We start from the raw sequence: 13,405 nt of genomic DNA on the forward strand, positions 1-13,405 counted from the left end.
AGCCAATTTAAACATAAATCCACGCAAAGCCCACTGTCTGAAGTACAGTACAGCAGTAGCTTTAAACACGTTTTCTTTTGACGTTTCGGAAATGAAATGCTGATCTCACAAATGATGTAGGAAACAGATGAAGAGGACTGTGGATGTTACCGGGACTCACTTTGAGCTCATTTATTTATTTGGTACGGGTAGTTAAACGTTTGCCAGGTAACTGCACAGTGCACACTGCTTGCCTACATGAGGGTGAATTTGTTTTTCTAGAGGGCAAACACAAAGTAAAGTTTGGAACATTCACCTGTCCGGGGATTACCTCCTTGGGCACAGAATTGATGCCCAAGGTGTGAGGGTCACTGGATTTTACACACCAGCCCTGCAAAACAACAGGCACCACCTCCGTTTACAGTGCAAAAGTTAAATTCACTAACACAGCTAACACCAAACAGTTTGTCGCATTATGACAACGCATCGCCATCTACTTTTCATCCGTCGACAATCTTTTTTATGAACCAGGAAAACTGCTCAGAGTTGAAAGATTTGTCGGGGACCCGAGAGAGTGTAGTGGAACACATGAACTAGTTTAGACTCGAGCCAGCACGCCTTTGTTGAAAGTACAGCCAGATTGCACTGAGAAAAGCAGATGTCAGAGTTGGCAGGGCAAGAAGCAATAGCATTCGGCTTGAAGCTCGAGCAGGTAAAGCTAGATAACAACATCAGTAAAGGTGTTATGAGTCATTTGATATCCTGAGTATTAGTGTGGGGTTGAGGGCCATGAACAGAATAAATCACCAGCCGGGTGAAAAAGCCCTCTTCGTTCATGGCACGTGAGACATTACTGCACACGACCGTATCTCCAGAAAACCTGATGCAGTTCCCTTTTTCATTCTTCCCAACACCACATGTCACATTATCACAGTTATTGGAGCAGTTCAACTCAGAAATAAGATTGTTTGCTCAGGTTATATACACCCATGTACTTGCATTCTCGGCTGAACTATGTTCAGCTGGGCGTGATTGACAGGGCGTCACTAGTTTAATGGCAGGAGATGCGGGTTGCAGCAATAATCATTAGCGGGTGTGCTAAAGATCAATAAAATCAGCTCCTCTCCCTTTTCAAGCGCTGTACTATTTATCTAGGATGTGTAAGAGGACATGATTGAATATGGCTACTCGAGTTCTTAAAAAGTAATGCACAGCACTTTTCATAAACGCGTATGGTGATAAATTCGATAAAATGTCTGGAAATAGTGGAATTCCTGTCAAATTAGTTCTGAGCATAGTGATACATTCACACAATAGCTACATATAGATCCAAGGATGATTTACTGAAAATAATACAACTTGTTTCTAACTCGATAAACTGCAATATTTCTTTAGCACATTGGTAATGTTGGATCTCTTGTTTCAGATCCATCCTGTAAAAAAAGTACACACGATATGGTTTAACTTAAATCTGTTGTCCGGTCAATAACATGAATAACCATTAAAGCTAGGGAAAGGATTTAATGTCAGAGTAAATCAGCGAACGAGCTCGCAGCATTTTATAATATACCAGCATCAAATAAAAAAGGTTTCTTGTTAAAACTGAATAATTTGACACGTAGTGACAATGAAAACAACATGGAAGATATCATGAGAAGGATCTTGTTAAAAACAGTTAAAATGAGAAGCTGAGCATATTTATTGTTTTTGCGGTTAGTTTGTCATCGAGCTCATGAAGCCAACCTTGTGAGGGTCCAGCGTGAAGTTGGGTCGCAGCAGGCTGCCTGCATCAGCGTGGTTGTCGTGGTCCACTTCATACATGTTGTATGTCGGGTTCCCGATCTCCACGTTTATCCCTCCGTTTGTCATGGGCTGCCTCTGGACGCGTTTTCCCCTGAGGTGTGCGGAGCCAGGAGTCATTAACACGATACACAACATGCAGGTCAACATGCTGCTCAGCTCCGGCCCAGGTCCACACAAACAAAGAAAAAAAAAATGACATCATACTGCTTGGCACACTTGGAGTACCAAACGTTTTCTGGGCAGACCTAAAAGCTGAACTATAATCAGAGGCTTTCGTGCAGAAGTCAGGTTGAACATGTTGAAACAAACAACAAACCTTTCATTTATAAAGCAAATCTGTCCATTCATCTCCAAAGCTGCACAGTGTTGCATCTCTCGTCATCTGTTGTCGCTTAGAAGCCTCTTTCCTATTTATATTCTATTTATATTCCATTTTATTTATTTTCTTACCTTTGCCTCCGTCTGCAGATGAAAACACCTGCTACCACCATCACGATCAAGATTACCAGCAGGACCAGCGGCACAATGATAGCTATGCTCCCTAAGAGACGGACAGAGAGGAGATGGCGTGGAAAGATGAGCAACGACTGAAAGGAGCTGAGATGGGCTCAGATAGTGACACGTTGTGTGTAAGCGTGCCTGACTGAGGCTTTAAAAAAAGGCCTCCTTTTTTTCCCTTGGGCTTTGTATCGACGGCACACTTTACTCTGTTTTCAGAACAGCTTCCCAGTACATATGGTCTATGCAGTAATATTGATGTGAATAAAAAGAGTCTATAATGATAATATAATAATTTTGAACACCTGCAAATATCTTAGCAAGGAAATGAGGACGAGCAGAAGTCCCAACGGTGACGTGGTATTTAGAACTTTTCCTTCAGAGATTTCAATGTTTGACTTAAAATTTGCAGACAGAACATTCACATAAGTGAACTGAACTCTAATTTATACAAGGTACACCTGCTTAGGTAAAAGGCTTTTCTTTTCAAATACTGCAAACTGGAAAGGTTGGATGGAGTTCAGGAATTCTTTGCCAATCAGGACCAAGTCCAATTGTGTGCTGTGAGTTGGAGTAGGCCTAAACCTCCCTGTAAAAATGTGTGGATGCTTAAAATACGATAATTTAAGATGTACAAACATGGAGTGCGGGCAATGTAGGAGCGACATACATTTATTCATACATACAGGAAACTGTAAGGTTTTATAATTCGACTTGGAATACTCACCTCCTCTGGTGTTGTCTGATCTGCTGCTTTTAGGGGCGGGTCTCTCACACTGTGTTCCTGCCCAATTGGCTGAACATCTGAAGGAGGTCAAAAGAGAGTAAAACTTAATCTACCATTAGAATATGATTCCTAGCGGAAAACTGCTGTGAGAACAGCTTTATAACATGAATTACATTATGATGTGACCGTGGCTTACAGATACAAACACATTATGATTCAGTCTCGCTATGAAGTGCTTTGAGCCAACACAAACAAAACACCACCTGGAGAGAGAGCACTATGTATATACACATGCTGTGTCCATAAACAGTGTGTGTGTGTGTGTGTGAATTTACATGTTGAATATTCAGTGTGGAAAATATCAAAAGGATGACAGCAGGACAACAAGTCGTCATCTCATTTGTGTTCCAATGGGATTCGATGGGCGTGATGTATGACCCTCGTTAGAGGAGGTGATATTTAATTCCACACAACTGACGCAGATGGGTCTGTTAAGCATGAGTGATCTGGTGGGTGCGACTGGATGATGACAGAAAGAAATTACTCTAAATGACATGCACGCTAAGAACATCAGGCTATCAAAAATAAGAATGCAGCCCCACACAGCCAGGAAATGAATCACGCCCCTTGTTAAACGAAAGGTCACAGCGACATGAATTTTAATGAAATATTGGGAGCAATGAAAAGACTAATTCTTTAAGAAATAAAGAAATTCTCTTAACCCGGGTTTAAAGGCATAAACACTGATTACTGATGAGTTGTTTCAACCTAGCCAGTTGTCTGCATTCGTGATGACTGGTCGATAACATCTTGAACTTGCCTTCATGCAAAGGTTGCAAACGCACAGAATGATGCCCACATCACACAGACAGTGTCAGGTTTTAGTTCATCCCCTCCCGAGTCCTGTGTGCTGGGTGACGACTGCATGAGATGGGTGGCAGTGGAGGGGCAGCAAAGGTACAGAGTCATGCAGCAACTGATAATGTAATAAGTGCCACGTCAGCGAATACTTGCTCGGAATGTAACACTGTTGGTAAAAATTGAGCTTCAAGTAAAGGATTTTAGTTTCTTATGAAATAAAAAAATATAAATATTTTACTACTGAGGCCTAACTGCTGCTTCTGCTATTGCTACTACTACTACGGATAACAATACAAATAATAATACTTGTGCTAAAAATAATATTAATAATAATAAAATACATTTTGGGGAACATGCTTATATGCTGAGATAGATGAACCTAAATGTCAGTTGCTAAAGTCATCTCAGGGTAATAAGACATTTATTTTAAAAGCATACTAATTACAGTTAATAAGATAAACTATCCTCCTTTGAGCCAGGGCAGTGTGACAAAACGCATTTCAATCAAAATAGAAAGTCATGTCATTTTTACGAAAGACACACTCCAGTCATATTCAAATGGCTGAAAACAATTTCAATGAAGACCAAGAGCTTTTCTAAAAATAAATAAATGTGATCATAATCTAGGAATAAAATAACGCCATTATACTGTCTTTCAGTTCACCATTTTGGCCTACTTTTTGACAAGTCATTATCTTATTACACTTATTACATGATAAGTTGCTACAAGGCGGCAATGTGACAAAGAGCCCAAATACTGGACTGAGGCTGGAATGGAGCCGGATGGAGTTGGGGTGTGGGTGTGGACAAAAAGGGGTGAGTGGGCTCTGAATACAGCTGGAGATGTGAGAAGGACCTACTTGCAGCGTGGTTTGTTAAGAGCTGTTAATGTGCACATCCCCTCATTCTGACAGAAGTAATCGCAGGGGTTGGCCAGCTCATCACAACGTTGGTTCTTGAACCCTGACGTGCAGCTGGAAAACATTGTGTTGGGAGTGATAAAAGGGCCCAGAGAATGTATATTGCTGCTTGATGAGTGGAGACCGACATTGCAATCTCTTTCAGCAGCTTCAGTCATAAAATATGAGAAAGTCAATGTTGTGTCTGCATCAAGGAAATTAGCATAATAAATAACATGAACACAAGTCAACTTTACTGCTCACTGAGTGAGAGAACATCTGCAAGAGAAGTGTTACAGCGGTCACACCTCAGAGATGTGTTTTTTCTTGAGAAGTAAGGTGTTTGATTGTAATAATAAGACCAACAGAAAATTAATTTTGACTAAATTTCAGCTGAAAAAATATAAAAAGAGAATAAAATAAAATGTAAATATCTAAATGTATAAGATGTATTAAAAACACAATCATAGAGAAGATACTGTATTGTGAATATCACATTCTACCACATACACAGAAAAACACATACTGTAATGTCAACTGTCAGTCAACAGTCTATTACTACGTTATACATAATAATATGTTCAAGAAACACAATCACAGCCCTTTAAAATAAATGAAAAGTGCACTTATATAGAGAGCCGAACTGAAACCAGAACTTCCGGGTTCCTGTTCCAGAAGTAAGCCCCTTCAAATCACATTCACATTCCTAACAATACCAACGACAAATACATCCAACCTTGGAAACAGAGGCTGAGTCAACAGTGTGTTGTGTGGCTTGCCTCATATGTTAAGATAAGGATTTATTTAATAATTCAGCTCATTTTTTTTTTTTTTTTATATATATATATATACTTTATTGATGAGAATGCACCATATGACATAAAAATCAAAGAGCAAGTATTTTCATTTTTTTGTGCACGTGTTACTCAGTTTACAGTAGTAAAGGAGAAAATAACAAGAAAGAAATAATAATAATTCAGCTCTTCTGTTTGTCTTGGAATAAAGAAAGAAATGTTGAATGAGAGGCTGCACTGAGGTGAGGTGGTTTTAACCCGGAAGTCGTGATTTCAGCTCTCTATACTTTTGCAGTTTCACAAAACAATATTGAAAATTGTTTTGTGACTTGTTGAACGGATTCGACCCTGTGTAAACATATCAGTGTCACATTTAGTTCAATAGGAATTTTTGCATCCAAATGTTAAAATAGGATATATTCGGAAACATAATCCATACAGTGAGGGAGTAAGCTACATTTTCATTTGCATTTGGATAACTCATTCTAAACTGAACCCTAATAATAAAACCATATTACATATAATCATATTTGAGAAGAATATGGGACCTGTTCAAACTCCATTGGATCCTGAATGTGCCAATCCTGCAAAGACATCTTTAAAACGTTCTATCATAGTCGGTCTGGACAGAGTGTTATTCAGAAGTAGAATGAAAAGTCAAAGTGACACATCAACATTGTGTCACATCAAGAACATCTTTTCATCTGAAAGAAAGTAACGCTATTGTACACACGTATTCCAAAGCCAGCTTCTCAGCGACATCATCAGAGATGAGTCGTACTTCAGATAAAATACTGTTGTGGTTATCTACTGATTGACAACACAATTGTTGAAGTAAGTGTGATTTTTTTTTTTTACATTTTGAGGGGAAAAAAGCTATTGTATAGTTGAAATGCTTTTCAAGAATAATGTATAAATAAATCTCAGTAAATAACCGTGAGAGCTTGGGTGTTTACCAATGGCTGTCTTGAATCACACAACTCTGTTCAATATTTTTTCAGTGTTTAATGCGAGAATTATCTTTGCAACTGATGCAGTTCTGCCCTGCAAGGTTTTTTTTTTGCTTTGGGAAGGCTTGATGAAATATGCATTTACTCAGAGTATTAAGGGCAAACATTATGATTTCTTGACACAGACATATCCATCATCTCACATAATCTCTGTTCTGTGCAGCAAATAATAAACCACATTCTCAAGATCGATTAACCTCCTCGAATAAGATCATTTGCATAGAAATTGATTCTATCTCCTGGAATGTGTGAGTGATGACCGCACAATTTCAATTTAACTACGGTGGACAATGGGCAGTTAAAAAGAAAGAGTTTGGCTTTTGAAAAGGATTTCCAATTTCCTCCTTGGAGAGATTTTCAACACAGCACTGCATGTGATTATAGTTGAGGTGGTATTAATCTATGGCCAGCGCTTATGAGTCGTCTTTCACAATAATTCCCCCGTGTCTGCCAGTCAAGCTTTTGTCTGTTACAAGTTTTTGCCATTGGATTTCATGGCGTGTCCTAACACTGACACATTCCTCAACTTCTTTTTTTTTTTTAGAAATTCTAAAACCTACTACTGAAGAGAGTCAGAGAGGCCTGACATCAGCTCTTAACTGCAAGGAGGAACAGTGTGATATGTTCAGAATGGCAAAGCTTTGAAGGGGCTTTGAAACCCTTTTTTTTTATCTGCCTAAAAACCTTAAGCCACAGTGAGGTGTCACACAGCATAAGATGGTGTACTGGCACTCAGCTCCCTGCTGTGCCATGGCCTCCACAGTGACATCAAATCTTCCCTCAATTTAAGGATTTCTTTCCAGAGGAAGACATCTATCTTGTTCTCCGAGCAGGGAATTGGTACCCCTAGGTGATTTTTTTGAGTGTTGCTTCTAAGGCCTGTTTTTCTGGGGCACAGAGCCAGCATTTGAATGGAAACAAGACAGAGTTTGCATAATAGTGGAGAACATTCGTTTTTTTTTCCTCCCCCACTTTCCTTCACCCATTAAGCAGTGACTTACTGACAGAAAGGCAGGTTGGTGTCGGGGTCCAGGTGACAGGTGCCTCCATTGTAGCAATAGCCGTCACACAGCTGACAGCTCGGTGCTATTCTGCCATTTGTGCAACTAGGGGGATGAAGAAATAATGGATGCTAGCGACAAGCAGACAACTAGACTTTTACAAGAAGAAAATTAGTCAGTCTTGGTTTTGTCAAACATATTCATTATTCATATAAAGCGGGAGAGTTCACCCAGCTTATAATTCTTTGACATTACCACAACCTTAATTGCTGTAGGGTGTGTGGCCCAATACATTTTTCAGATTTAATCAAATCATTTAATTCAGCCTGCATATACAGCAACTGAGCCTTGAGGATACACCGAGGAACTGATGCTTTTCCTTAAATGGAGAGGACCATACAGCCCGAGCATTATAGCAAAAGGGACGAGGGACAAGAAAAGTGAGCAGATACCAAGCACTCACTTGCAAACCACATCTCCCGTCTCCTCGTTAATGAGGCAGGGAGCTCCGTGGCATCGGAGACACTTGTCCACCTCGCACTTGTTTCCCTCAAACCTCGCAGGACACACACACTCCACATAGCCGCTGCTGGACAGCGTGCAGGCCTTGGAGTTCACACAGTAGTGATGACAGATGTCTGTTCCACAGAAAGAGAGATAAAAGAGAGAGAGAGAGAGGGTCGTGTGTAATGAGAAACTTGGAACATAGTTTAAGCTGGTCTGATTAGAATTGTACAGGGCTTTAATGGGACTCAATTACCCACATCAAATGACATCTTAGCCACAGATGAAAACATATCACCCCTTGGGCAGGCAACGTTAGGAAAATACTAATGATGTGCGGTTGAAATTGTTTTCCCGCAACCCATTATGACAAAGCATTGCAAAGAAAATACATTGTCACGTCAGCACAGAAACACCCAAAGGTTTTTCTGATGGTTTTGATTTCGTTTATCTGCAAATAGAGGCGAATGCGATGTTTGTGGAAAGAAAATATACTTAAAGGGGTTGTTTTTGTTCCACACTCTGCGTTTGAACTTTGAAACGCTTAGTTCTATAGATTTCATGCAGCATAACTGAATTCAAATCAATGCTTTGTTGTGACTGTTCTTGCGGTTAGCCTTGAACGGCTAATGTCATTCATATCGAGGCCAAGTTCATGACCTCTATACTCTGTTTGTTGTTGTGTTTGCTGCCACAAAAGCAATGGGTGCAGGACTCACGGTAAAGACAGCGTTCCCCAGTATATTCTGCCATACAGCGGCACACTGGCTGGTTCCCCTGAGTGATGTCACACGTTCCCCCGTTTAAACAGTAGTTGTCACAAATCCTCCTCTCACAGAAAGGCCCTGAGAAGCCAACAGGACAGCGGCATGTAGGCTTACCTGGACAAGAAAAGGGAAGATTAAGAGAGCATGTTAAGCATCCTACTGACAAGTATTGCCCGTGTATCCAAATCCTGATATAGTTTATTCCTCTGTGCCATAGACCACCAGTGTTGTCCTGTGTTGTTGCACATGATCCATTTTGTGTCTCACATACACTGTCCTGCTGCTGTGAGTACGTTCCAGCGCTTATCAAAAATAGCCAACAAATGCACTTCCTGTTTCAGTAACCTTGCAACATGGCCCGGCTGTTTTGAAAAACAAACCTTTTTCAAAATAATCGACATACTTGTGACCTGTTTTATGAGCTGCCATGCTTATGCATGGGCCATCAATCTGTCAATACTAGTTACATGTTGTATGGAAATGACACTCCCATAGTCACCATGACAGGTGCTGAATAGAAGCAGTAAAAAACATCCAGTACTTTGGCGAGAGTAAAAGCAAAGATACATCCTTCCATCCATTCTTTTTAGACACATATTCATGTGTGGGTCAAGGTGACCACCAGTTGGCACCTATGGAAAAGAAGCAAGCGTGCCCTTTCTCTCAGTCATGTCCTCCAAGTCTGTCTAGGGGATCCCAAATCATCCACAGGCCACACATAATATGCATGAAATTCCTCCAGTGTGTTCTGGCTCTGCCCACGGTTTTCTTCCTTTTCAGACATGTCTGGAATATTTCTAACAGGGAGGCAGGGAGCATCCTAATCATATGTCCAAATGACCTCAAGTGGCTTACACATGAGGGAGTGGTGTTCTACTTAGTGTTTTTTTAACATATATATTTAATTCCCCAAGTTTTAATAGCCTTTTCGATCTTACATATTCCTATATTCCACACCTGAGAGAAAAAGCCATCCCCTCAGCAGCTATGGAACCTACATCCCCATGAATAAGACTTGTGGATCAGAGACATCCGAACCAGTAACACCCCCCAAGTGATTGCCAGTCCAGCAATTTGATTGGTCTTAAACCACTTGACAATTTAATAAAACCATTTTAGCGGTGAGCCCAGGCATCCTGTAAAAGAAACACACTCCGGAGTCTGGTGCTGCACCACAGACGTACAGTATTACAGCTCCCCAAAGGTGAAGCCAAGACAAAAATGAAAAATGAAAGAACACATATAAAATGTTCTCAAAGATGGTTCCTGTCATTTTAAGCAGTTCTCATCACGCTCGTGTTTGTTCAAGTGTTCATTTTTCTGATAAGTCTGGTGTTACTTGATTATTTGGTACAATAAAAGGAGTGTGACGTCATGATTGACAGCTGTGAATGAAAGCTGCCACAACTTTATGCTACAGGCACACGTAAGTGTGTCCCATTTATTTTTTGCAGTTTTGGTGACTGCAGTTAATGAGCACTATAGCAACTACCACATAAGCTTTGTGCTGCGCCCCACTGCCCTGTGAAAGTGGAATGAGTGTGATGTATTCTTAGTAGAGTAACTCATTATCAGCAGGTGGAAATGTTTCAGTAAAATCAGTTCTTCATATATTCCCTCCAAAAGCAGTGCACTCGCCACTATTTACTCACACGTTCATAATGGACAGGCAGGATATCAAAGCTGGTTTTTCACACTACGCTACTTGGTAATTTCACACTCCACAACTCTGTAGCTGGGATAATCTGGGTTAGAAATGTCAAAGTGACAAACATTCTGCCTCCAGTCACATCTGTTCACTCAATGGCTGCTGGGGTTTAGGCTCTCTAACCAGGCACTACTTTTAATCTAACAATCTAGAAATTAAGCTACAGGGCTGCCAAGATGACAGATAATGCATGCATTTGATGGTTCAGGTAATGTTCCATCAGTGACATCTCTTCACTGGGTTACAAATCATATTTTACATTTATACACGTACTTTATGGCCAATTTTAAGATATACATATATGTAATCACTGTCTGTCAACTCACAGCTAACAGACACGCAGATATGAGTTGTAAATAAATGTTGTGTTGAGACAATTAAAGCCTCTATTGTCAATAAAATGGTGGTAACATGTTGTGATAATTAAGGACTTTTGCTAACAAAATTCAATTGGTGGTCAGTGTAGACTGAACAGCTTTACACATTTGTGGAAATTCAACGATTGGCACCTTCGATTTTTGCTTCAGAAAGCTTTGTATTAATTATCTCAGGGTAAATACGAATCCACTGCAAAATTGTAAATGCATGTGGTCGTTGCATACGGAGGGCCAACATGGCAGCAGTCAGCCTACGTTATTCGTCTTAAGTATGTCAACATTACATAATAGGAGAGAAAGGGATACCAACGTTTAGCGTCTTTGACAAAGAAAAGCAAACATGTTTCAAAAAGGGGGCCACTTTTTTTGGGTGTAATGTGAGTTCTATGAATGAAGGTAAAGTGTGTTTGCGGATGATTTGGGTTCCTAAATGAGTCAGCAGAAGTTTCCCGAATCCTTTTCCGACAGCACTCCTTCTGCGGTACTTGCAGGTCCCTAGACCACACGCTGTGTGTACAGAGGCTGTGTGTACAGAGATTTATAAGTAGCAATTGACAGCAAAGAGTAATGTTGTGACACGAACACGCAGCGTTTCAGAATTTTCTGAACACATAGTACAAAGACTTTTTTTTTTTGTCAGGCATTAATAAAAGTCATAAAAACATAGATAAATGAGAACAGTTGTGCCTCTTTGGTTTGTGTTTTGCTGCCAAAAGTTCCATTAGAGTGTAGGTAAACCAGTTCAAGGGACCGGAGAGCAGGAATTCAATGACACCTTGTGTTTTTATAGATAAAACTGGAAACTGTCCAGCTTCTAATTGATTGTGAAGTTGCCTTCAGTCCCTTTTTTATCACCAAAGCAGGGACTTTAGGAAACCCATTTGATTATATTTGCCTCCCACTCATCTCTAGACAGATATTTTTAAGCCTCAAAGACATGTGTTTCATGCAGTCAGACCTCTTCTCATGAGAATAAAACAGATTGCCGAACATGAAAGAAACAAAATGCATGTCCCCTTCAGCACGATACATACGGTATGAAAACACTTTCACTTCCCTCTCAGCTGTCCGCCACCATAAATAGGAATACAATTCATCATTCAGTGTAGCATGTTGGACTCCAACTACAGAGCTTGTGAATGAAGAACAAAATATGACTGATTGTCACCAATAGGAGCCCTGCCTTCTCTTATTCAGCCCGGAGGCCATCCCACAGCTGGTAACATGAATCTCATGCTATCTCGATAGAAAGGAGGAAACATAAACAGATTTCATTCTTTGCTTTAAAAAAAACCAGCAGAGTGAAACATGGCCGATTTGAAGGAATAAACGTTTAATCAAAACCATTCGAAACAAAAATCAAAAGCCCACACTTTTATCTCTCCAACTGTGACTTCTCTGATGCATGCACAAGCAAACAGTCTCTCACGCAAGTTCGGCATGTGTACAGATGGAGTGAAGCCGTCTCTGTTCAGAGCATATTGTACTCCACTCTACACTGCACACTTGTGGTAAAACTACAAAAGAAAGAGCTTACAGAGACTTCAAGTCGCGTACAATGACGCCATGAGAATACTTTTAAAGAGACCGAGATGGAGTAGTGCCAGCGAAATGTTTGTGGCTGCACGAGTCAATACTTTCAAAACTGTTTTTAAGAAATCTCATGTATAAATGAATCTGTCGACTGAATGACTCTGAAAATGGGATCATACTTGTTTTAACCAACATAAGGTTTAGTACCACACGCTACCAGTCCCAGCTGTGGCGACATTGGTACAGCTGTCTCTTTGTAAGGCATTGCTAGGCCGATGTACTTTTATTGTTTGTGTCTGTAATTTTATGTATTTGTCTTTCTGGTTGCCGAGTCTGAAATAAAGTGTATCTATCTATAACTCACACTCAAACATATTGCTTGATTTGCCATTTTATCATTCAATGAATACATCTTTAATCATTTTAAACCACTTGGATGAGGCTCTGTAGTGACAAAACATTTATGTGGAAACACAAACCACTAAAAGAAGACAAATGTGGTTGAATGCCATCACTGGGTCAGCGTTACAAAGGAAATGTGCCGGCAACTCTGAATTGATCAGCTGAATATAAAGGAATGCAACACATCAACCATCTATTCACACATGCTGGATGCTTAGATTGCAGTGAGGACAACATGACAATTTATTTACGAATATATGTGAAGATAGAAATGAATCACGAGGTGGACGCAAAGTAATGCAATTGCAAGGAATGCTGCAGATGTTTTTCGACAGAGTATTTTTTTGAAGTAGACTTACCCAGGGGTGAGCCCATGCAGGTGCCTCCGTTCAGGCAGTAGTCTGTGCAGTGGTTGACCTCACAGCGCTCCCCTGAAAAGTCAGGCCAGCAGTAACACCTCCAATCTCCTTTCTCATTGGCTAAGCATCGGCCTCCATTCTCGCAGGGGGGACGGCACAGTTCACCTTCGGAACAGCAAAGCC

The 13,405-nt window shown here is 40.4% G+C and overlaps 1 protein-coding gene across 1 annotated transcript in view; it reads right to left on the reverse strand.

Annotated features, from left to right (window-relative positions):
• The window catches only part of lrp1bb (low density lipoprotein receptor-related protein 1Bb), a gene marked incomplete at its 5' end in the record, with an annotated part of 216,928 nt that overhangs the window by 1,689 nt on the left and 201,834 nt on the right, over positions 1–13,405 (reverse strand). Inside the window, 9 exons of the mRNA XM_079277460.1 lie at positions 296–370; positions 1,723–1,873; positions 2,233–2,323; positions 3,008–3,084; positions 4,729–4,842; positions 7,573–7,677; positions 8,036–8,210; positions 8,796–8,957; positions 13,223–13,387. Of these exons, the coding sequence (XP_079133586.1) occupies positions 296–370; positions 1,723–1,873; positions 2,233–2,323; positions 3,008–3,084; positions 4,729–4,842; positions 7,573–7,677; positions 8,036–8,210; positions 8,796–8,957; positions 13,223–13,387 (1,115 nt within the window). The remainder of the gene's footprint in view (positions 1–295; positions 371–1,722; positions 1,874–2,232; positions 2,324–3,007; positions 3,085–4,728; positions 4,843–7,572; positions 7,678–8,035; positions 8,211–8,795; positions 8,958–13,222; positions 13,388–13,405) is intronic.

Source organism: Melanostigma gelatinosum, assembly GCF_949748355.1.
Source record: "Melanostigma gelatinosum genome assembly, chromosome: 10".
In the NCBI taxonomy this organism is placed as follows: domain Eukaryota; kingdom Metazoa; phylum Chordata; class Actinopteri; order Perciformes; family Zoarcidae; genus Melanostigma; species Melanostigma gelatinosum.